At 37.6% G+C, this 24,439-nt stretch overlaps 1 protein-coding gene across 10 annotated transcripts; it reads right to left on the bottom strand.

Annotated features, from left to right (window-relative positions):
• Positions 1-1,258: 1,258 nt before the first annotated feature.
• Positions 1,259-21,988, bottom strand: MEE12 (maternal effect embryo arrest 12). Of its 10 annotated transcripts, none has more exons than XM_088984483.1 (8): positions 21,211-21,985; positions 19,502-20,335; positions 19,227-19,360; positions 8,825-9,048; positions 8,219-8,318; positions 6,582-6,760; positions 4,258-4,479; positions 2,861-3,120 (listed from the first exon to the last, which is right to left on the bottom strand). In XM_088984483.1, exons 1-5 carry the CDS (start codon positions 21,842-21,844, stop codon positions 8,231-8,233), a joined length of 1,914 nt encoding a protein of 637 aa, XP_088840609.1. In that variant the 5' UTR covers positions 21,845-21,985; the 3' UTR covers positions 2,861-3,120; positions 4,258-4,479; positions 6,582-6,760; positions 8,219-8,230. The 10 variants fall into 10 exon arrangements, with proteins under 10 accessions (XP_088840606.1, XP_088840609.1, XP_088840605.1 ...); XM_088984479.1 differs by having other exon boundaries at positions 19,502-20,338; positions 21,211-21,978; XM_088984482.1 differs by lacking the exon at positions 6,582-6,760 and having other exon boundaries at positions 21,211-21,988.
• Between the last annotated feature and the right edge of the window lie 2,451 nt (positions 21,989-24,439).

Genomic DNA, 24,439 nt, shown 5'->3' with positions numbered 1-24,439 from the left:
AGGTATTTGAGAAGTTGTCGGCTGAAATAGTTTAGAAGAAAAAAAAAAAGAAGAAGAGGGCTTGAAGGCTGCAGCGGCGACGGCGGCAGTGACTTACAGAAGTGATGGCGTTGGCGGCAATAGCAGCGACAATGGTGAAAAACAAGAGTAGATCTGAGATTTCTCTATTTAAATCTCACTCTCTCTCTCTCTCTCTCTCTCTCTCTCTCTGATCTGTCATCTAGAGTCTAAAGACTCTAAACTTCTCTCCCAGATATCTAAATGTGAGATCTCTGTGTCTCACACATTCCTCTCAGTAGATCTCAGATCTGAGAGACCTTCCTTTTTCATTTTGTTGTTACAAGTTAATATACCGCAAACCATTCTCCAGGTCAAACAGTTCAACGGTCAAACCATCTTGGTCAACAGTTCATTGACTAATTCAATGGTTTTTTATCAGAGACCGGATTTGAAGTAAAACAGAACTGATCACCTGAACAGTTTCCAGTCCGAGCAGTCCAACCATCCAAATCAACGATGGTTCAAAAATATTGCTTTTACCCAACTTACAAAAGAACAACGGGTAATATTAGGTTTTAAAAAATTGTCACATGATTCCACGTGTATGAATTGACAGAACATTAATAAACGCTAACGACAGGGTAGAGCTAATCAATTATTAAAAACAGTAAGAATGGTTTAAAACAATAATTAAACAGTAAGAATTCAATTACTAAACAGTAGGGGTAATTTAAAAAGCTTGCCTCTTTAAAAATAAAAATTATTTTCAGAAAGCATGTATGATCTTAAAGATTCTTAACGCCTGAACAACTTGGCTTTACGTGTCCCAATGATTCTTGAACTGTTGACGTATTGGCCCAGTATAGAACAAATGGTATCAAACCTTAGGTATTGACAATCATCATTTTTGTGATTCGGACCTAAGTGAGCCACCAAAGGGAAAGGAAAAGGTCCATTGTCGGATGGGTATCTATTAGAGTGAGACCCCCAGAGAAAGAACTACTTGCAACCATTCAACCAAAGTGCCCTTGGCTTTCTGAGGTGGCCCCCACACAGACAGCCTATAAGCAGGTTTGAGAGGGCTTAAGCTTTGAACATTGATTAAGCCGATTTGAAGAAACCACTAAAACTAGCTTCACAGGAAAGTCGATTTCTTAGCAGAAAATACACATATTTGAGCTTTACAGGCACTATATGGTGACTGTATGTGAAAATACACATATTTGAGTCCAGAACATATGTGTGAAGAAAGAAACCATTGCATGAAAGCCCTTCCAAACGGGCATTATATGGTGAAAATTTCAGAATAAGCCAAATGGCTGCCAATAGGCAATTTGAAGGGCTGTCCGCTTTAGTCTCTTCTTTTTTATAATATTCAGAAGATAACTAACAACAGATAAGAACTACAAAACCATTTCCCCAGTCATACATAAGATTCTGAACGGCATCAGTAGGAAGAGAAGCATAGTACTTGAAGTCTTAAACTACCTACTTGACCTATAGCCATATTAGCTGGTATACCAGCACATCCTTCATAACAACCCAGTCACGATCTAATATATAAACAAGTATTCACTTATCCATGATAAACATCTCAGCTCCTTGATGGCAGTAACCATTGATAGAGAGTCAGATTCCAGGATGATGTACCTGTAACCCAGTGCTAGAAGTTAAGCAAGATCATTAGAAGCATGCCCAACGTCAATCCAAAGCCTCTTTGAATAGCTCATATGGACTGCTACAAAGCAGCTGAACCAGCTTAGCAGATTCCTCAGATCAGCCCTCCCAAATGACCCTTAAAACTGCCAGAGTAAGAGTGGGGCTTTCAGCTATGGAGGTATGGTATATATTTCAGTCTAATTAGCTTGGCTTTACACATTCCAACAATCCTAAGACTTTTAGCATATTGGTCAAGTGCATAAGAAACCATCATTGTAATCAACAATATAAGCATCTTTAAAGACCATCAAATGAAATGAAACTTATTGTACTTAAATGTCAAATTTTCCTTGAACTAATTGTATCAAGAAACATCTGAAAGTGGGCACCCGCATTTAAGTACACTCCAAACTTCAACTGATAGTGGCTAGTTATCTGGCCAGTTGTAGCAGAGTGCCAGAGAATTGGGATCAGTTTGAGAATATATATCAGAGAATATAAATAGTGGCTAGTTGTAGCAGAGTGACAGAGAATTGGGATCAGTTTGGAAAGAGTACAAATACAAATATGTACACTGGAAAACCCTATATATAGTATTTCTAAACCTTGTATTTGCACTCTTCCCAAACTGAGCCTGTTGAGACTGCAACCCTGAAATTTAAGCACTATCTTCCCTTAAGTTACTTATTAGGCAAAACTATTTGGTCTCATCATGGATGTTCAATTTCAATGATTATCAAGCGAAACCTGCCTCCGAATCCTGTGAAATAGAACCTGCAGTATTTCACTGAAAGACTGATGTCAGACCAGGTGAGTCACTGACTCATTTGTCATTTCTTGAATCCTGGTCCTAGCCAAGTCAACCAATTTTTTGTTTCGGTGTGCACTGGTTCACACTGAATCACTAAGACATTATCTAGTAACTCTGCCAGTAATGCTTCTGATGTTCCGGGCATGATGAATAGTTGTTCTTTTTGCCCCAGAACACCAAAAACGTACAGGCTGGAATAATAACAAGGCCACTTAATTGACTTGCTAAGTTCCACATTGGTTTTTTGTAGGTTTTTGTCCAAATAATCCAATTAGTAATTGTCCAACAAATGGAAGAAACAAAGATGTTCATGAATTGATTCGGTTTTGATTTACCAGAATGAGATTGTATTGATGCCATTGATGGGATCTATGCCATTTAACAGAGAGATTTTGAGCAATGAAAATTCTGAACCTGTCATTTAACAGATCTATGCCAGTTATGGCAGGTTTCTTCTCAGGGATGACAACAGCAGAACCAGATTAGCAACCAATAATATTGAATGACAAGACAGATAAAAAGTAGGATCATAATGAATTCATTTGATGAGATCAGCCAACTGGTGTGTGCCCATTCAAGTTAACACCAAACTGCACCAAATGGGTTGTATTGGTAGAACTGATGATAAATTTCCTTATATATCATTGATCCTGCAAAAGGTACACAGCGTAATTCTTTATAACTTATACTGTTATGTTTGAACTATAATTTCCCTCACAACTCAGTTTAAATAATACCTACACAAAGACTTGATGATGGTTCAAAACCTAGAAAGCAAAATAGTTATACACAATATGCAATATGCAGAATTTTGTCCCCATTTGACCATTCAACAATCACAACATGTACAATGACAAACAATGAGACAAGAACAGTATGAGGTTCACAAAGGTGTAGTAGGATTAATTACCATTTATCCAGTACTTAGTTGGTTGGAAATGGTACACAGTTCTGCAGAGCTATGTCAATTTGAGTGGATTGAAGATATAAAGCAAATAAGGTGAGAACCCTCAAGTCCATTGAGGAGCAGAACAGAAAATAACTTGTAAGTAATAACTAGTATCATGGGCTCCATGTTAACATGCAACCAACACATATACATGCAAGATGGTAGTTGTTCTAACTAGAGTTATAGAGTTTGTGTCAATGTCTGTTTTAGAATTGAGTTTATGTGTCAAATAAGGATTATTGGTTGAGATAGTGGAAATGTGGAATAGTGGATAGGTCAAGGTGTCATAGGAATTAGGAAGAACTCTTGCTTAGCCATAAGGAGATGAAGGCCACTCTGCAAGAAAAACTCAATGCCCACTTAGCAGGTTGAAGGAATGACCTATAAAGGGGTCAGTAATTCATGTAAAGAGACCATGATCATTCATTATTGTTTAATTTGATGGTGGTTCTCCTTTCCCTTCAAATGTCTTTCATTAACCATCTTTCTAGTTATGCTAAGGTGGGTATCAAGCAGGTTTGGGAGCAAGAAAGGGGCCACAGTAGACACTGAAGGAACATACTAATAACCCAATTAACCACCAAACAAGAGATAGCCAAGGCTTCCCTAGAAGAAATGATGCTGAGGAATCAAATGGCTAAATATTAGAAATGGTTGAAAATTAGTTTTTATCATGCACAATGTACGCCTTATAAAAGGCAATGAAAAAGAAGGAAAATAGATCAGCCCCAGAAAGGAAATCTTTAACCTCGGGAATCTTGCCCATCACGTCCAAAAAACCAAGCATAATAGTGTTTTCAAATTTCAGAGACTAGAAATAGGTCAAGTGAAAATGTACCGTTAGTGTAGCAGTCAACTCAAGGTCCTGTCATTGCTTGGAATCCGGATTACCTGCCAACAAAACACATACCAACTCTCTACCAATATGATCTCACACCGCACATCTCATAATGGCGGGTCCTAGTCTCATGGTGAGATGTCTGGTGTTAGATCAAGTTGGTAGAGGGTTGGAATGTATTTTGTTGGAAGAAGATCCCAAATCCATTGGAGTCCAGATCACCTGCCAACAATTCCATTGGAGTCCCAATTCCATTAGTTCTAATGGTTGCATATATCTTCTTTACTATATATATATATATATATATATATATATATATATATATATTACAAATAATATTTATAGTGTATATATATTCTACAATTTTAAATACATAGATAAAATTTTAATTTTTAAAAATATAATTTTATTGATTATGGGAAAGCCCAGATGAACCTGCCAGTTGGACCAGTCAACCCATCATCTCACCTGAATTCAAGGTCCAGTTCACTACTGAATTGTTTTATGCAACTTGCCTAGGCCCAAGGCGCAGCACTTTCAAAAGGCATACGCCTGGTATGCCTTGCGCTTCAGACCAGGTATGCACCTTTTTTTTTATTTTTTGCACTTTTTGTTCTTTTTTTGAACCTAGCAGCTGGGCCAGGGGCTCCGGAGCCCTGGCCAAGCCCCTTGAGGCGAGCTCAAATAAGTTCATGTTAGTGTCTTAAATTCTTAATCCTTACACAAAAAAGATGATTTTATAATTTTAATTGCCTTTGCTAGAGAATGAACAACATTAGAAAATAGGATGAATGAATGAACACATTTGATGCAATACAATTAAACCACTAAACCACCACCCAAACAGAAAAGAAGTTCTAGTTTTAGGTCGGTTTTACAAACAGTGATTTACCTTTTAAATATGTATATTAATTTACTTTACTTGACTTACACCTTACACATTTTACCAAATTTGAATGAAAAGGAAATGGCACTTACAATGATAGAAAAACTTCTTAGTCAGCCTAAACATGATGTGAGAACCAGAATCAGACACATTTTCAGTAGTCTGACTCAGCACGACAAAAAATTGACTTTGAGAATATTAAACAAATGAGTTCTTCGGTTCTTCAAGGGGTTCAAGGCAAGGGGAGCCCCTCTCCCCTTTTCTGTTTGTGTTGGTGGTGGAAGTTTTGAGCAAGTTGATTGATAAAAGGGAAGGGAAGTGGGGCTGATTTTCGGGTTCAGGGTTGGAAGTGAAGATTTGATCATCCATCTCGCACTTGCAATATGCTGATGACACCTTAATATTCATGGGTGCATCAGTTGAGCAGGCCTATTCTCTAAGAAGTAATCTCAAGTGTTTCCAATTACTGTCTGGACTTAAGATTAATTTAAGTAAGAGCATAAGGATAGGGGTGGGAGATATAGAGCAGCCGGTGCCTGAAGATTGTGCTAGGGCCATGGGGTGCCTGGTTGGAGAATTTCCTTTTTCTTATCTTGGAATTCCAATTGGGGATAGGGCTGCTTCTGCATCTACCTGGCAACCTGTTTTAGACAGAACTGATCAAAGATTGGCGGGCTGGAAGGGGAAATTCCTGTCCTGTGCGGGGAAAATAACCTTGATAAAATGTGTTCTCTCAAACCTGCCATTTTACTATCTTTACTAAAGGCTCCAGCTGTTGCGGTGGGAGAGATTGAGAGCATTCGGAGGAATTTTTGTGGAATGTTAGGGCTGAGAGAAAGAAGTTTCACTTGGTTAAATGGGAGGTGGTGTGCAGATCTAAAAAAGATGGAGGTGTAGGGATGAGAAGGGTAGGATTATTCAACAAAGCTTTATTGGGGAAGTGGATTTGGAGGTTTGGGAGAGAAAGGGAGGCCCTTTGGAGGAGAGTGGTGGTGTGTAAGTATGGGGTGGTGAACTTTGAGTGGAATTCAAAGGAAGTGAGACACTCGTATGGTGTTAGTGTATGGAAAGGGATCATGAAATCTGCCCAAAGTTATACAATCTGGGCAAGAAGGAAGTGCCTATTTCAGGATACTATGAAGTAATTTGTGGTGTTGTGGTTTGGAATCCAAACTTCAGAAGACTCCTTTTCGAAAGCTTCAGGCCTTGGAAATCAATCCCTCAGCTGCAGATAGCAAATTATGGAAAGAGTGTAAGGATGGGAAGTTCACAGTCAAGTCAATGTGTCTGGGGGAAACCAGTGCCTCCAAGGGCTGAAGCCTTTGCTTCGCTGATTGCTAGAGGGTGCAATTTAACTCAGGACAACATTAAGCTCAGAGGTTATCAGTTTCCAAGTAGGTGTGTGCTGTGTTTTGCTGGAGATGAAAATGTTCTTCACCTATTGCTTCAATGCAGCTTTACAACTTCAGTGTGGTCATATTTCTTCAAGCCGTTCAAGGTGAATAGGTGCTCTATGTCAGATCCGGTTGATAACTTTAGCTGCTAGCCAAGAATCCAAGATGGTGTTAAAACTAAGATTTTATGGGCCTGTATTCCCTTTGCTGTTTGTTGGGAGACCTGGAAGGAAAGAAACAGAAGAATTTTTTAGGAGAAAAAGAAAAAAATGGAAGAGGTGGTAGCTGTCATCAGTTCGACAGTTATTGGTTGGGTGTTGCTGCTTCCAAAATTTCTTGGGCTGAAGAAAGAAGATTTTGGTGCTGATTTCTGGACTTCTCTGAATTCATAAAAGGCATTCTAATGTCTAGTTTTTTATCCTGAAAGTTGTGTTTTTGGTGGCATATGTATTGTCTCTCTTTGTTTCTGGTGGGGGTGACATCTTGTCAAAATCGACTTCAGTGCTCACAAGACCTGTGCTCACACCGTTCGCACAGCCTTTGCAGCCTTGCATTGGGAATATCTCCCCATGAAAAAAAAACATAAATGTACAGAGATATTCCCAATGTAGGGCTGTAAAAGGCTGTGCGGACAGTGTGAGCAGTCTCGTGAGCACTGAAGCCGATTTCCATCCTGTCACCTAGTTTTGTTGTACTTGCTTCTTTTTAATAATAATTTTTTTCTTTATTTATCTTCAAAAAAATTACTTGATGTGATGGAAAATCTCGGGATGGCATGCATGAGAACATGGATTCGAGTCTGAGGGTGGCCACTTTGTACCAAAACAAAATGTCAAAGGTTAGGACCATAGTAGTCTACCCTGCCCAAGATCCCAAGTAGTTGGTACCAACATTGGCCAATGGCCTTTCCTTAACATTAAATTAATGTACATGCTATTAGAATACTTAACATATTTTGAGTACTAACATCTTATGCCCATACAAAAGGATAAAAAAAACAATTAAACTAGCTGTTATTTTTGTGTCAAATTAACAAAGGGAAAATGTAATTACATAGAAATGTGCCTAAAGAATCCATGAGACATGAACATTTACAACCAGTTGGAAGAGTCCATCCAACACAGATTTTAATGAAAACCATGGAGAAAAGTAAATGAAGTAAGAAATATAAAGTAGTTTTCTTATTTTTGAACCTCAAAAGCATCAATGGCATTATCCTTCCACGGTTCCATCCTTCGATGCAGATCATATAGGGTTCCATTTCTTTATCTCTTTACCAGTGGTCAAGGTAAGGTTTTCTCATACTTGGATGAGAATAACAAACTTGAGGTTAACACTCGGACTTGGGAGTTGGGATTGACAATTGCATGGTGTTGACAACAATGAAATTGTGGCAATGGTTAACTATTCAGTTTATGATTTTTTACAACTAAATCTGTAATAGAGCATGATATGTCTTGTGGAAGCAAACAGCAATCAAGAATATCAAGCTCTTATGCATAAATGAGACCAGTAACTTTTTTTGGTAGGAGTCTAGGAGAAACCAGTAAATTAAGCATGTCGTTTCATATATGTTTTCTCCCTTTTGTAAGAAAAATGGGCAAAATTAGATGCTAATAAGATATGATAAAAAAAGTTTTCAATTGCAAATATAGAATCTAAAAAACAAATGAATCAATACCTTGGTGAAGCTTCACATTCCCACTAAAGTCACAAGAAACATTAGGTACCCCCAACCACAACAAGGATGAATGATGTTCTCAACCCAAGCCAGCCTTGTCCTGACATTCAACAATTCAGCATGCATATTCCAAATGTAAACTTATCTTCATGAAAAGACAAAGGAAACATGTAATAATCTCGATGTGCAAGACCCTTTAATGTTTGAATTCATCCATCTAAGGACTCTTTCATTGAGGACCACAATTGCAAGCAGTGGTCGATTCTATGTTCAACCCAAGCCAGTCTTCTCTCCAGCTTTAGTACCCCAGCATGCATATTCCGAAGGTCAACTTGAGCAAGCCTTGCACAGGCACGAAGCAAGATGTAGTAATCTGCATGTGCAACATAAGTCCGAGATCCACCATCATTCTTCCGAACATAATGGATATAATCGAACCTCTTGGGGTTGACCCTTGGGGGAATGTAATAGAACCTATTTTCTTCCATATTTATTTTCAATTGTCTAAGGGCTTTGTCTTTAAGGGTCTCAGCCGAAGAACTACCCTCAGGTACTGAACTTTGCTCTTGTGAACTAAGAGAACAATCATTGGCATCCAAACTCCACCTTGTAAAAGTGACCACATCAGAGATTCCGTTATCTGAAGATATTTCACCAGTACAACCTTCATCTCCAGGTTTCTTGTTACCTATGGATATGCTGCTAATGCACACCTCTTCCCTACGCTTCTTGTTTTCTGTAGGCAGACTACTCACAGCTCCATCTTTAGATCTTTTATGGTTCAAGCCATTACAGCATCCTATCCCTGCTACCTTTGATGGTTCAGAATCCTACAATTGTGAACAGACTTTTAAGCACCCAGTATTAACATATTTATATTGTTAGCAAATATACCTAACAGTCAAGGTAGTTATTAATGGCAATGGCACCACTACAGAAATAGGGCCCCCTATTACCATGGTGCCAAATTGGTGCTTAGCACATTGAAGCATTGCACTGATACACAGACACACTCACATAAGCAAATGTTTAAAGACAAAAAACGTTAAAAAAAAAAAAATCAAATTATAGACATTAAAAATGTAAAGAATAAAGCAATTAGCTGCAGAGAGAGAAAGAGATATGGTGTTTCAGAACCCCAAAAAAATAGCCTTGCAGTTTACATCAACCAAAAAAACAAAAAATAAAAAACTAAAAAAATAGACAATAAGAAGAATTATTGGGGATGCCCTTTTGCATAGAAAAGGAGAGGACAACAACAGAAAAACAGTCAGAGGGCATATACAATGATAGTTTTGTAATTTGTTATGTAAAGACAATACCAATGGTTTATACACACACATACATAATTCTGTGTTAAGAGGCTCAAGACAATGCAAGGTTAAATGTATGAAAAAGAGTGAACTGTAAACATTATTTGTATATGGAAAAAAATTGGCTGTCAATGATAGATCCGTTTGGAATTCTGAAACTCTGAGCTGGTTCAAGAGAGCTCACCCTCCTGAAACAGAGTAGAAGAAGAGAGGAAGAAGAGGAAGGGAAGAAGGAGATGAGGAGAAGGAAGGAGAATAATAGGGTTTTCTTTCTTGCCAAATAGAAGGGGCTTACAATTATTTATACTCTCCCCTCTACCTCTCCTGTACATGGACTCGACTGCAACTGATAACTAACTGGAGGGGCATGGCCGCCTCATGTAAACGAACCTTAGTGGAGGTTGCACATGGGTGATCAGGTGCTTCTCTCGTGCAGGGCCTGGTCGCTGAGTGTCTTGGGCCTGGGTCTCCTATCGTAGACCTGAATGGTTAGTTGAGGGCCTATCAGTCTATGTTTGACAGTAGGGCAAATATATATGGTGACAGAAAGGCATGATATTGAAAGGGCTTTGACCAATCAAAACCCCTCCATGAATTTTGATGAATACCACCTGAATTTCTGTACACAGGTCTCCTCCTGCGACATCATGCTAGTTCAAACAGACTCCATGGAACAGTAACAGTTCTGGAGGCATAGTTGTGTGGACTAAAATGTGACATGGAAAGCCTATGAACAGCACAGGCTGTCAAACATAGAAAGCCAACGTTTTCTCTTTGTATACAAACAATACAAATAACTTGTCTGTATAGACATGAAAAACATCTTTTTCTGGACTTCAATATGGCACTTACAATAGTTACTATTTACGATTATAATGACACTCACCATGGAACCAATAGCAAGAACCATATTGAAGTTCCTTCATTATCATTGTCTAGCACCATTGCAGGTCAACACTTCGCATTTGCACCAAGGCACTATTGACAACAATGCTAAATATAAAGTCTGTATACAATAAGTACTTATGCATTCTAAAGTAGAAGGTAGCTCAGTAAAACACACAATAAGAAGTACTTATATATCATGAATGATATGATAAAAGAACTACATAATCCAGCATACAACTTAATTTTTGTGTTTTCCTGTGTGATCCGTAAAGGACCTTCTTTCTCTCCCCTCCTTTCTCTTCTTCTATTCTTTGTCTCATTTGCTAATTCTACTCTTCTATTTTCTTTTTCTTTTTTATCAATATTCTACTCTTCTATTTTCTCTGATGCTTTCTGTTGCAATAGCCTAATTTTGATTCTCTTCTCTCTTATGTTTCTCGTGTTCTAATTTCTAGAATGCAACATTTACATATGTAGCTCTTCGTCCAGAGCTTGTATTCCTGCTGCTAAGTGTAGACAGACTAGGCCGAATGGGCCCCAGTCTCTATTTTATGTTTTAGTAGTAGGTAATTTATTTTGTATGATAATGAGCCTGTCTTATAGGCCTGTTAACTTCTTTTAAGTTATTTTAAGTTTATGCTTAGCTGGACGCCCCACTTAAGGGCTAATTTGTAATTAACCACATTAGTGAAGATTAATAAAAGGATTAGTGAGGGGAAAGAGATGATTATTGAACCCTCTTCTTCTTCCCCTTCTTCTCCTCCATCCCCTTCTTCTATTCTGCCTTTTTTCTTCTTCCTTTCTCACTTTTTTACTTCTTTAACTAAGTTTCTTATCAGATTTACTTCAGAGCAGGTTTTCCCTTTTTTTTCTTTTCACTTTTCCCATACACCCTTTGATTAGGAGTGTGTATGGAGAGATAAGTTCCTGATAGATCAAGGAATATTTTTGCCTAGTTGGTAGAGGGTTTGGAGAGTTAGAATCTGGCCGAAAATTGCCAAGAAATGGAGCTGTACTTTTCTGCCCAAAACCCTAGCCAACTAGAGAGCTTTCAAGTTATAGGTCAAGGAGAAGATTTGGGTGTGGCGCTTGGGGCTTGGGAGGTGTAGAGTGTAGTTTGATCTCTAGAAGTGTGCAGCTGAGACTTGTAGGTGGTTTGAAAGCTATGGTAGGAGCGGCTACCTCTTCTTTCTTCCTCCCCGACAGCTAAGTGCAGTGAAACCCTAGTTTTCAAGTCTCCGGGTATTGTATTGACCTCAATTAAGTTTATATAAACTGGAAAACTGGTTTTTTTATTTCCGTTTGATCAATGGAGCATTCCGAAAGTGAATCGAAGCAGATGATGGTATTTGAGGTTGGCCTGGTAGATTCCTTTTTTACTAGAGTGACCACAATCAAGCTAGATGGCACCAATTGTCTAGCTTGGGCACAGCCTATACAGATTCATGTCTGTAGTAGAGGTAAAACGGGATATCTCACATGCAGTAAGGTAAAACCAATAGAAACAGACCCTACATATGAGAAATGGATGCAGGAGAACTACACTTATTGAATGGTTGGTTAATTCTACGCAGCCCCATATAAGTCAGCATTATCTCTGGATGTCTTCGGCCAAGGAAATTTGGGTCAGTGTTACAGAAACATATTAATAGAAGTTGAATGTGGCAAGAGTCTATAAGCTGAAAAGCAATGTGAAAAATCTAAGACAGGGGGAGAAGAGTGTAGCGATCTACCATTCCATACTAAAATCACTATGGCAGGAAATTGATGTTATGGAGATAGTTGTTTGGGAGAGTATTGATGATGCAAAGACTTTTAGGAACTTAGTGGAACAAAACAGGGTGTTTGAGTTTCTTATAGGACTCAACCCTAAGTTCGACATTACTAGACAAAATATTCTAGCAAAGGATGAAATCACTCTTGCTTAGGCATATGCTATGGTAAGCAGTGAAGAGAGTAGGCGACATGTGCAATTATAGAGTCCACCTACAGAACATTTTGCACATGTTGGAATAAAGCCGAAAGGTCCAATCGAGAACAAGAAGTAATATGTGAATACTACAAGAAACCAAGGCATACTAAGGACACTTGTTGGAAACTCCATCATGATCTTCTCCCGAATAGGTTTCGGAATAACAATAATAACAGCAATTTTAATAAGAATGGTCAGACAGAAAAGCCTAAGAATACTAATGTTGCCACAATACCTGAAGGAAGGAACAAGAGAGTGAAGAAAAGTTAGTTATGGAGCAGCTAGCAGCAATAAAAGCAAAGTTTGAGAAGTATGAGAGGTTACTAAATCACTTGGAAACCACTGTAACAGCATCCAACCCTTCTGGTAGCACTTCATCATTTGCATTTGCTCACTCAGGTACTTGTGCTTTTGCAAATCATGCTTCTATTTCAAGTAATCATAAAATCCCTTAGATTATTGATTCTGGTGCATCAGACCATATGACCAGTTTGTCTAACCTCTTTTGTTCCTATCAGCTCCTCTAGTAGAGAGAAGATATCTCTTGTTGAGGGGTCTCTTGCTCCCATCTCTGGAAAAGGAGATACCAACACCTCTGACGCACTTGTCTTATCCTCTACTCTTCATGTCCCCATGCTTAATACCAATCTTTTATCTATTAGTAACATGACTAAATCCATGAACTGTAACATAACCTTTTTTCTTACCCATTATGTTGTTTAGGACCTAAAATCTTAGAGGACGATTGGGAGTAACCATGAGGCGAATGGAAAATACTTGTTGGACACACCTGATAAGAGTCTTAGACCACCTAATGGAGTAGCTTTGGAGTCTCTTGTTTCAGAGTCTATTGATAAAGTCATGTAATATCATTTGCGGTTTGGTCATTTACCTTTTTCAACCTTGAGTCATTTGTTTCCTGATATGTTTAAGGGAGTGTCTTTTTCAAGTCTTCATTGTGAGTCTTGTGAACTTGCAAAGCATTGTAGACAATCTTATTCAGTAAGCAATAAAATATCCATTTCTCATTTTCATATTGTGCACTCTGATGTGTGGGGGCCAAATCATTTGCCTGCTATGGGGGGTTGCAGATATTTTATTCTCTTTATTGATGATTATTCTCGCTATACTTGGATTTATCTCATTAGATCCCAGGATGAAGTACCAACTATTACGAAAAATTTTCATGAGCTTATCCTTACCTAGTTTAATACACGGATCAAAATATTCCAATCTTATAATGCTAACGAATATTTTGAGAATAATCTTTCATCCTACTTTGAGACCTTTGGGATTATTCATCAGAGTTCTTGTTCCTACACTCCATAACAGAATGGAGTGGCAGAAAGGAAGAACTGCCATGTGGTTGAGGTTGCTCGATGCCTCCTTTTTATATCTCATGTTCTTATTAAATTTTGAGGGGATGTTGTCCTTACAGCCACCTTCTTGATTAGCCATATGCCTTCTTAGGTTCTGGGTTTCAAAACCCCATTTAACCTTTTCTTTCCGGATGGGGATCTCTTTTCTCTTCCTCTCTAAGCCTTTGGGTGCACTTGCTATGTACATGTTCATAATCATCAAAGACAAATTTAAGCCTAAGGCACATAAGTGTGTCTTTCTATGATATGCCTCCACACAAAAGGGATATTGTTGTTTTGATCCGGCTCATGGCACCAGCTTTGTCTCTAAGGATGTCACATTTGCTGAGTCCATTCCTTTCTTTGGTATTTCTCCCAAGGGGGAGCACCCTAAAGAGCCATTTGCTATGTCTCCAACTGTTCCTCTTCCAATTCCTTTTGAGTCTCCTACTGAATCATTTTCTTCTGATGCATCCCCTTCCACTGTGTCTCCACCACATGTTCTTGCTCCCCCTCCTCCTCCAGCTCATCCTCCTACATTTCCTTCACATCCTGTGCTCCAAAGGTAGTACTAACAGCAAATATTCAGGCATGGGCAAATTGTTTCCACTCCTTCCATAGAGCTTCTTGCACCTCCCATCACTATTGAGGTAACAGGTAAACCCTCCTCTAACCCACCTACCTTCCCAAACCTTGACCTTCCTACTTCCCTTTAAAAAGGCAAGTAAAAGTGTACAACACATTATATCTCCAAACACCCGCCCTATAGCCTTCTATCCCCTACCTATTACTCTTTTTCTTACCTCTGTTTTTACCCATTTGATTCCCAGGTCTATACCAGAAGCCCTATCCAAACCTGAATGGAGGGATGCTATGATGATTGAACTTGATGCTTGGCATAAGAACCACACCTGGGATATTGTGTATTTGCTTGAAAAGAATGAACTAGTGGGTTGTAAATGGGTGTTCACCATTAAATACCATTCTGATGGCATTATTTGAGAGGTTTAAAGCTTGATTGGTTGCTAAAGGCTACACTCAGATGTATGGTATTGACTACCTTGAAACCTTTGCTCCTGTGGCCAAGATGACTTCAATTTGAGTTTTGTTGTCTCTAGCTGCTACTTTTGATTGGCCCAGCCCCTTCACCAGTTTGATGTTAAAAATGCCTTTTTGAATAGAGACCTCCATGAAGAGGTCTATATGTATTTGCCTTTGAGGGTGTATGGAAAGGAAATGCAAGGGAAGGTGTGTAAACTACAAAAATCTAGTTATGGTCTCAAATAGTCTCCTCGGGTCTAGTTTGAGAGATTCAGAGCTGCTCTTGTATCCTTTGGTGACACACATACCCAATCTGGCCATACTTTGTTTCTAAAAAGAAATAACTCTTTGGTGACTTTTTTTATTGTTTATGTTGATGACATTGTGGTCACGGGTAATGACACCCAAGAAGTGATTAAGCTCAAAAATTTTCTTAACTTTGAATTTGAAATCAAGGATTTGGGGGATCTCAGATATTTCTTGGGAAATGAAGTTGCTTGATCCAATGATGGTATCTTCATTTCTCAACGCAAGTATGTTCTTGACCTCCTTGCAAAGACTAATAAACTTGGTGTTAAACCAGCTTCCACCCCTATATATCCCAATCATAAGCTCTCTACCACTAATGGTGAACTATTGCCTGATAGGGGAGTGTTTCAGAGACTACTTGGAAAATTGTTATATCTCTGCATGACTCTATCAGATATTTCCTATGCAATGAGTGTTATTAGTCAGTTTATGCATTCTCCCAAAGACACATTTAGCTGCTACAGAAAGAGTTGTGTGTTATTTGAAAGGCACTCCAGGGAAATGGCACATGGAGTGTCGGAATTGCTGTGGTTGAGATCACTTCTAGAAGAGTTGGGTGTTGTCTATGAAAAGTCAATGATGCTCTACTGTGACAACCAAACTGCTATCGACATTGCACATAATCCTGTTCAACATGACAAAACTAAGCACATAGAGGTTGATAGACATCTTATACGGGAAGGAATTGCTTCAGGAGAGGTTTGCTTGCCATTTATTTCTTCAGAAGAGTTGTTGGTTGATGACTTGACCAAAGGTATTCCAAAAGGGAAGCTGACACACTATATAAGCAAGTTGGGCATGATTGACATTTATGCTCAATTTGAGGGGGAGTGTAGAGAGATTGGGCCGAATGGGCCCTAGTGTCTATTTTATGTTTCAATAGTAGGTTATTTATTTTGTATGTTAATGGGCATGTTAACTTCTTTTAGGTTATTTTAAGTTTATTCTTAGCTGGACACCCCACTTAAGGGCTGGTTTCTAATTAACCACATTAGTGAAGATTAATAAAAGGATTAGTGAGGGGAGAGAGGTGATTATCGAACCCTCTTCTTCTTCCCCACCCCTTCTTCTATTCTGTTGTTTTCTTCTTCCTTTCTCACTTTTTTTACTTCTTTTAATCAAGTTTCTTATCAGATTTACTTCTCTATGGTTTATAGACAGCATACAAAAACCATACTACTTCATCCTTAAAATCTTTCTACACTGACCACAGTTCTGTTTTCAACAGACACTACACCTATGCTACATTAGGATGTCTATTACCAAATCAACCACCTAATAATTTGCATCAAATGCCAATATCTTATGTTATTGCATTATAACTTCAAATGAATTTTCTAGTCATAAACATATTTTGTTCAGTCTTGCTCCTTCAAAGCACATATGCTGAGAGAAAAGGGCTAATGTTTGAAATATGAGGTTGATCTTTGGAGGCTTTTATAGTTAATATTTCTTGTGTCATTTTAATTACTGCCCATGACAATAAAATATTGCCTGGCCTAGAGTATTAGGATTCTGTGGAAAAGATTTGGCATTTAGTTTCTTGCATCACATGCCACTAATAACCTATTACTTGGTTTTCACTAGTTGGTGAACTTAGGATTCTGTGGAAAAGATTTGGCATTTAGTTTCTTACATCACATGCCACTAATAACCTATTACTTGGTTTTCACTAGTTGGTGAACTTAGGATTCTGTGGAAAAGATTTGGCATTTAGTTTCTTACATCACATGCCACTAATAACCTATTACTTGGTTTTCACTAGTTGGTGAACTTTGTTTCTGTTACATTCAGCCCCTTAATATATAGAAATATCTTTAACATATCATGTTGAAGCACTTTTCTTTCATGAATATGTCACATACATTAATTGAAACATATTAAATATTACATTTTATATGCTCTATTGGCTTAGACAAATGCTTTATTTATAATGCTTATAGATGTAGGGTTTTTACAACCCTATTGAGGTCTAATTTTATTTTAACAGCTTTCCTATAGGCAATGAAGGGTTTCATTCATATTTCTTCATGAAGAGTAGAACATCATATCATAATATGTAAACAAACAGAAAAAAGTTAATTTTGATTGAAGCATAACTTTCCATTTTTGTAATAATTTGCTGGTAATCTGTTAGAAATCCTTTGTCCTCATTTGTTTGGTCAGCAGGGTTATATGTGACTTTTCTTCTTTATTTCTTTCATTACATAACATAAGCAGGGTTTAAGTTGTAACTTTATCACTCCATTATTAAATCAATGAAAAAGGGCAGAAGTTGAGCCAGTTGTACAATCTCTCTTGCTCTCCATCCCTAGTTTCTTCTCTATTCTTTCTCTTTCTTCTCTCTTATTTCTACTTCCACCTGGGTCGATTTCTGGTTATTTCTACATAGGTCTCTTTTATCTATATCAATCAAAAAGCATCTTTCCAACATGGTACTGATCAAAAAGTATCTTTCCAACATAGAAATATCCTTATTGAACATTTACAGAACTTCTTCCATTTTATTTAATGTTTCAATAGAAAGATGATGTTTCTTGACTCATGAGCTTTACACCTCATGCATTTAGAGGTGATAGTGCTTTGCCTCACACCTAATAACTTAAAACATAGTTTCCATCACAGGCCAATATAAAGAAATTTATAACCATCATCATCCGAAACTTATCCCAACTATAATGGGGTTGGCTACATGAATGATGAATCTTGTTTCGCCATTTCATTCTGTTCAATGTCATATCCATTGTTAAATTATTAGCACTTCAATCATTTCTTTCTACTTCAGTCCATGTCCTTTTTCATCTACACCTACCTCTTTAGCCCATTAAACTTGCAACAGATCACTTCTTCTTATGGTGTTGACAAGGCCTTATATACACATAACCAAACCATCTTAGTCCACTTTCTCTCATTTCATTACTTCTTGAAGCTACTCCTAGGTTCCTCTGAATGATTTCATTTATAACTCTATCCTTTCTAGTTTCTTTTTCCACTCATCCATTTCAAAATACACATTTCTGCCACTCATTTTTTTTGACATGTTGTTTCTTGACTGTCCAGCACTCTGCTCCATACAGCATAGCTGACTTTACGACAATTTCACATATACAGATACAAACATAAAGCATATAAGGTTATTGTGCAAGGTTAATAAAATAAACAATAGTACAACAAGACACTCAAAAATTACACCCTGCATAGACATCTGGTGCCCAGCACTCATACCATACTGACACAGGTAAGCTGAACATTTTAAATCAATGCTTTTTAAAGGCAAAGCATACTCATAATGCCCTGAAGCATATGCTAGGGGCATTGATGCCTGAATGCCACTGAGGCATATGCCTCATATAGAAAGAAAGAAAAAAAAAAAGAAAAGAAAGATAACAAAAGGTAAGGGAAATGAAGGTGTTGTGCATCCTTTTTTTTTATGAATAGGTGTTGTGCATCCTTGTTCTTCTTAATACAAGATATCTTTCGTTGAAGGGAAAAAAAGAACTAGAATTCTTTCTTCCTCTGCTTCTTTCTTCCCCTTCTTCCTCATCCTCATCTTAAAGAGGCTTACACATCCTTGTGCTAAAGAGGCTTACACCTCTTGCATTCTAAACTATGCCTCACGCCTCTAGGTAGTGGAATGCTTCACATCACACCTATGCATTTTAAAACATTGTTCCAAATATCTCATGTCTCCTAATTTCTCATTTTGACTAGCTAGCATTAAAGAGTAATCATGTTTTGAGCTTAGAAGAATAGTTACAAACTACAGTTATCTGTTTAACTTTTATTATGCAATAAATTTAAATTAATTTACTGGGCAATCCAGTACTGGTCCAATAACAAGAGGTCCAGCAGCCAGTCAATTATTTTAGAAAATCTCAACGCTATGTTTGGTTTGATAGAAAACAAGAGAGAAACAGAAAGTTGAGGAAAATTTCTTAGAAACTTTCACACTCCTCAAGAACTTACCCTCAACTTTCTGCTTCTCTTTTATTTTCTACCAAATCAAACACAGCCTTAGCAGATCCCAACTTAAAAGATCATGAAATTTTCAACAACCCCATTCATCAAAAGCATGACAGTTAAAAGAATCCACCATTAAAAAGCTAATTGCTGTAAGTATAAATCACCTCTTGCTTCTCATAGAAATCCCACAGCTGCTCTATTATCTTCTCTTCCTCATTATCCTCAATTGTTGGTTCTAGCCCAGCAAAGACAACATCCTTACAATATCTGAGATACGTCTGCAAGTCTTTTGTGTACTCTGTCAACAATAAGAAGGAAGTACCAAACAGCATCTTCAGAATAAAAATACTGCCCCTTCAAAGGTTGAGAATTTTTTTAATACATAAACACCAACACAGATCTAGGTTCAACTTTTCAAAACTACACTGCAAAGACCTACCATGTGAGTAACAAATCTTGTCATATGTTGTTTCAAGATCATGTAGGAATTCTGCCAACTCCATTTCAGATTTCTGAAAACGTGATGGGCTTCTGAGCTGTTCTTCACCTATTTTAAGTGAATCACTAGAAGGAGAACACTCATTTTTATTGTCACTCCTCTTTGCAGACTTGCAAATGGGTTTAAATCTTCCCTCCTGGTTGCACGAGGAAGAGGAACAACCAGAACTGGATAAACTTGCTTCCCAAATCCCAAAACCATTGATGTTATATAAAATCCTTATTGCCACCATTATTATAGACATTACACAAACACGAGTTGGAAGTCTGAATTCATTTGCCGATAACCATAATTCCGGAGGCATCAACCACTCATAAATGCGAGATGCATGAGGAAGAATCTTTTCCACAGGAAGAGAGAGCTCATTGAGATAACGGTAAGCTATTGCATAGAAGTTAACTGGAGGCATTTGAAGGCCTATAGACTGAGCAATAGAAGCTGCCATTGATTCTAGTTTCTGCAATCCAACAGCTCGAGAAGGTCTAAACATCAATCTGGAACTTACTGGGCATGCACTTGATGGTTGTCCAAATAATTTTTCAATGTCCACAAAAGCAGCAAGATATGGAAGCTTCCCCTCTAAAGTCCATCTCAATATGTCTGTTGGTAGGATAGCCTCCCTGGCAATATGGCAAGCCAGATAAGAAACTGCTAGAGAACAAGACAGTGGTATCTTCTTTTTCAAAGATTTAATCCATATTATTACTGCCCTTTGACCATGAATATTATGAGGTTCCGCACTGTATTTAGCACGAGGCTTGTGAACTTCTGGTTCTGCTGCCACCAATTTAGAAAAGGGATTGAGTAATTGGAAGAACCTTAGAAGCACAAGGTATAGTATATAAAATAGAGAAGAGAGAGAGAGAGAGAGAGAGAGTAACAAAAGCACATCCATGATACACATAAATGGACAATTTTCTTTTCTTTTATTTTTTGGAGCTTACGCTGGACTCTATCATAAGACATCAAAATTGCAAATGCTATAACACATCAACCCACTGATCAATGAACTAAACCAGGTGGATGCACTATGTCATCAATATCATAGTCAAAAAAATACTTCCAACAAGTCTTTACAAGTTTCTACATGAATTCCAGTTCCCTCAAACATTTTCTTGGAGTCATTATTTGACTCCCAACTTGGGAAAATAAGTATGACAAGGTAATTAGCAAGAAACCAGTTCAGTTCCAAAAATAATTGATATAACATCATGCTGGAATGGATATAACAAAAACATACATCAAAGAACAAATCAGATTCATGCTATGAAATATATGCCTATTGTATTTTGGGCTATAACAGAATATGAATACATCAAAAATCAGAGGGAATGAGGAATTTAAAAGGCAAGCACAGAATCCTAAAAGATGTCTTTTTTTTATAAAGTTATCTTTTGTATTGCCATCCATCAAAACTCAAAATGTGCCTCAGGTTTGTACCTAGTAACATCAATTTTCATTAAATAGTTATGGGCAATAGATACTCCAAACTGGCATTTAGACCCATAATCATCATTATAATCACAATCAGCCCAATACTATTTGAAGACGTAAATGTTATAGTAAGATATGTAGATGAATAAATCAAATCAAAAATGCATATACACTTAAAAGATAAGAAAATAGGAGATATAGAAAGTACTAATTGCCTTCTGCCTGAACCTCAGAATCCAGCATGGCCTCATCAGCCCACCCATCATCGAAAACCCGAGATACAGCAACTAAACGCAGCCAAATCACACCAGACAAGCTGCATATCAAGGGACTGACACCGAATTTCTCGACCAGAGCCTGACATTGGAATTGAATCGTAAGCTGAATTCCCATAACATACCTAACCCTAACCTGAGAGTAATAATCCTCCGGACTCAAGCCTCTAGAAGTGGAAGCAAAGTCGTTGGGCACAGAGGGCCTCATTTCTTCATAATCCGGTTCTTCCTTCTTGATAACAGCCTTATGGATAGGGTGTTCTTCAGATAGGGCTAGAGATTTCCAAAACTGGGACTGTTGAGTGTGTGAGGTTTGATAATAAGGGGGTTGAGACTGAGATTGAGACAAGGGTTCAACTTTGATAACCGTCTGACGTTGGAATTTATGGCGACGGTGACCAGCTGTGTAAATAGCACCACGAGCATCGCCTTTGTCCAAGAAGTCTTCGTCGGCGACGCCTGTCTCTACGATGTCTTCGGCTTGAGAGCCACATCGGAGGCAGTAATAGAAACCGTCATTGCAGCTGTCTAACCCCACGTTGCCACAAGCGTGGCACATCAAGGCCTCCGCCATCAATCAATCTGTAGCTCCAAGTTAATTATTCCCTACTTCTCCAACTCCGATCGAAGTATTTAAAACTCCACTTCTACTCTACTGCTCCTCCTACTCCTCCGCCTCGCTCTCGAAACTCTACTTCTCCAAGGCGCCTTCAACTTCAGAACAGTTTTATTTATTTATTTATTTATTTAGGTATTCCCCGCCGTATCCTCGTTGGTCATAAACTCCAATCGCGTCTCGTATTCGTATACGAGAAAGAAATCCCTGCTCCACGGGATTAGAGAGGTTCCATGGGCCATGGTGGGCTGAGCTTGGGTGTTTTTAACTTTGTTCCTAACTTTGAAGCCCATTTACTAGATAGGCCAGATCTGAACTCAACTTCTCATTGGGTGCAAGTGCAACAAGCTATTGTAGGCCTGATATAACGTATTCTGAATTTAAATTTTTTGTTAAATTTAACCTTGCCTTTATAATTGTTTTCAGGTATCTTCAGATATTTTTTATCTACATATTTTGTGTCACATAATTTAGTAAGTGATGATATTAATACTTTATAATTGAAAATAGGAAAACATAGTTGCTGTATGCCTTAATAATACTTCGGGCTTCGTGTCCAACGGGGGCCATAATCCTGAATAAATTTACGGCCCAGGCATCGGCTGTATATTGTTAGACTACGAGTTCCGGTTCCCTGTGGAGCCATTCTCAAACAAGTCAATTTTCATTTTTTGTTAAGTAATTTATTTGGGTAATTTTTTGGGAAATATTTATTTGGGTAAGTGCATTTAATCATGTTTTTTTATTTTCTATGCAAATAAGACAATGACCATTTTAGTCATAAAAATCCATTATTACAAGGGGCATTTTTGTCCCATTCAAGTGTTAGTAATTTTCTCCCAAGGTGTGAAAGTTATTTACCCACCTAGGAGATGGGTATCACTTACCTATAGGGGTGTCAACAGTATTCGAAAATCCGATTTCGATTTCAAATTCAATATTCAATATAATCGAATCGAATTTAGATAATTCGAATATCTAATCGATCAAATTCGGATATCCTATTCATACCGAATAGTTAATCAAATTCGAATTTGGATATGACCTTATTCGATTCAATAAATGTCCGAATTCAACCGATTATTTAATTCTTATATATAATATAAAATAATTTATATATAATAATTAAGTTATATAGATAATTTATATATCTATATACTTTACATCAATAAAATATGTATTTTATATATTTATTAATGATCTAAAATAATTATTTAATCGAATTCGAATTGGATCGAATATTTGAATACTTAATCAGATTCGAATTCGGATATTAATTTTTAATATTTGTAGGATATTGGATTCAGATTCAGATATTGCCTGAATCGATTCGAATTTGATCCATTTACACCCCTACTTACTTAGGTATCACTTACCTAGTTATCACTTATCTAGGTAAGTGACACCCAATAAAATAAACTTTCCCTGGTCCCCACATAAAACTGAAAAAAAAAAAAGAACATGGGATTTTTGGTCAATAGGAATCAAAATCGCATTGACCAACTTTCCCCCCTCTCGAAATCAAGAAAAAGAATGCCGGCTTAAAAAAAATTAAACAATTAAGGACATTTTTATCTTTTCCTACCTTTTTTTTTCTATCAATCTTAAGGCTTCCTTTGTTTGAGGTGTAAATACAAAAATACACTAATGCAAATGAAAAATGGTCAGATGTGTAAATACAAAAGTTGAACTAGTCAGATATTATTTTTCACTGTTATGCATTTGGAAGAACAGTGTAAATGGTGAGTGTATTTTTTACGCGCATTTGGAATTAACATGGGTATAAAACTACACCCACAATTGAAAACAAATGATTAGATCACTTAATTAACTCAATGGTCAAATGAGACCATGACTTTTGTAACCATGGGTGTTTGACTTCAAATCTCCACATCCTTAAAAATATTGTAGGATTTATTTTAAGGCAAGTTCAATCCACAGGCCGGTTCCACCAAAGCCAATCAAGACCAATTTACCGAACTGGTTCTGAGTATAATAAACTCCCAGACCCTAGAACCAACCTGAATGAAGATTGGTTCCATGATTTTACAACCAGACCCTGTCCTATAACAAATTGAATAAAATTGATTCAAGACCAATATAAAATTCAGTCCCGGTGTGGTAGAGACAAAATTATATACACCCGACTGAACCACCTATGACGGTTGTACACACCAATGCTCATCGTGGAACCCATCTAGGACCCATCTGTAATGAACACTAGTGTGTTCAACCGTGATAGATAATTCAGCTGGGTATATATATTTTTGCCTCCAGCTAATCCGCCCCCTATAAGATTGATTCCATTCGATTCTAGGTACTACCCATTTACTCACACGAGGCTCAGGGGTTACCTTCACCCACAAATGTTTATCAGGATGACGGTGATCGATTTGGGATTGGGAATGGTAGTTGAACTTGTAGGTTGTAAGTCATATCTACCTCAGCGGGTTCATCTAAAAGGAAATAAAAAAATGTCATTCTGCAGCCTGTGCGTCAAAGAAAGCTGAACCCATTGCACTGAAAACCGTCGGCAAGAAAGGACAACGAAAG

This window comes from Nelumbo lutea, chromosome 4 (assembly GCF_056320005.1).
Source record: "Nelumbo lutea isolate HS-2025 chromosome 4, American lotus-T2T, whole genome shotgun sequence".
In the NCBI taxonomy this organism is placed as follows: domain Eukaryota; kingdom Viridiplantae; phylum Streptophyta; class Magnoliopsida; order Proteales; family Nelumbonaceae; genus Nelumbo; species Nelumbo lutea.
This window is presented reverse-complemented; position numbering and strand designations above follow the sequence as displayed.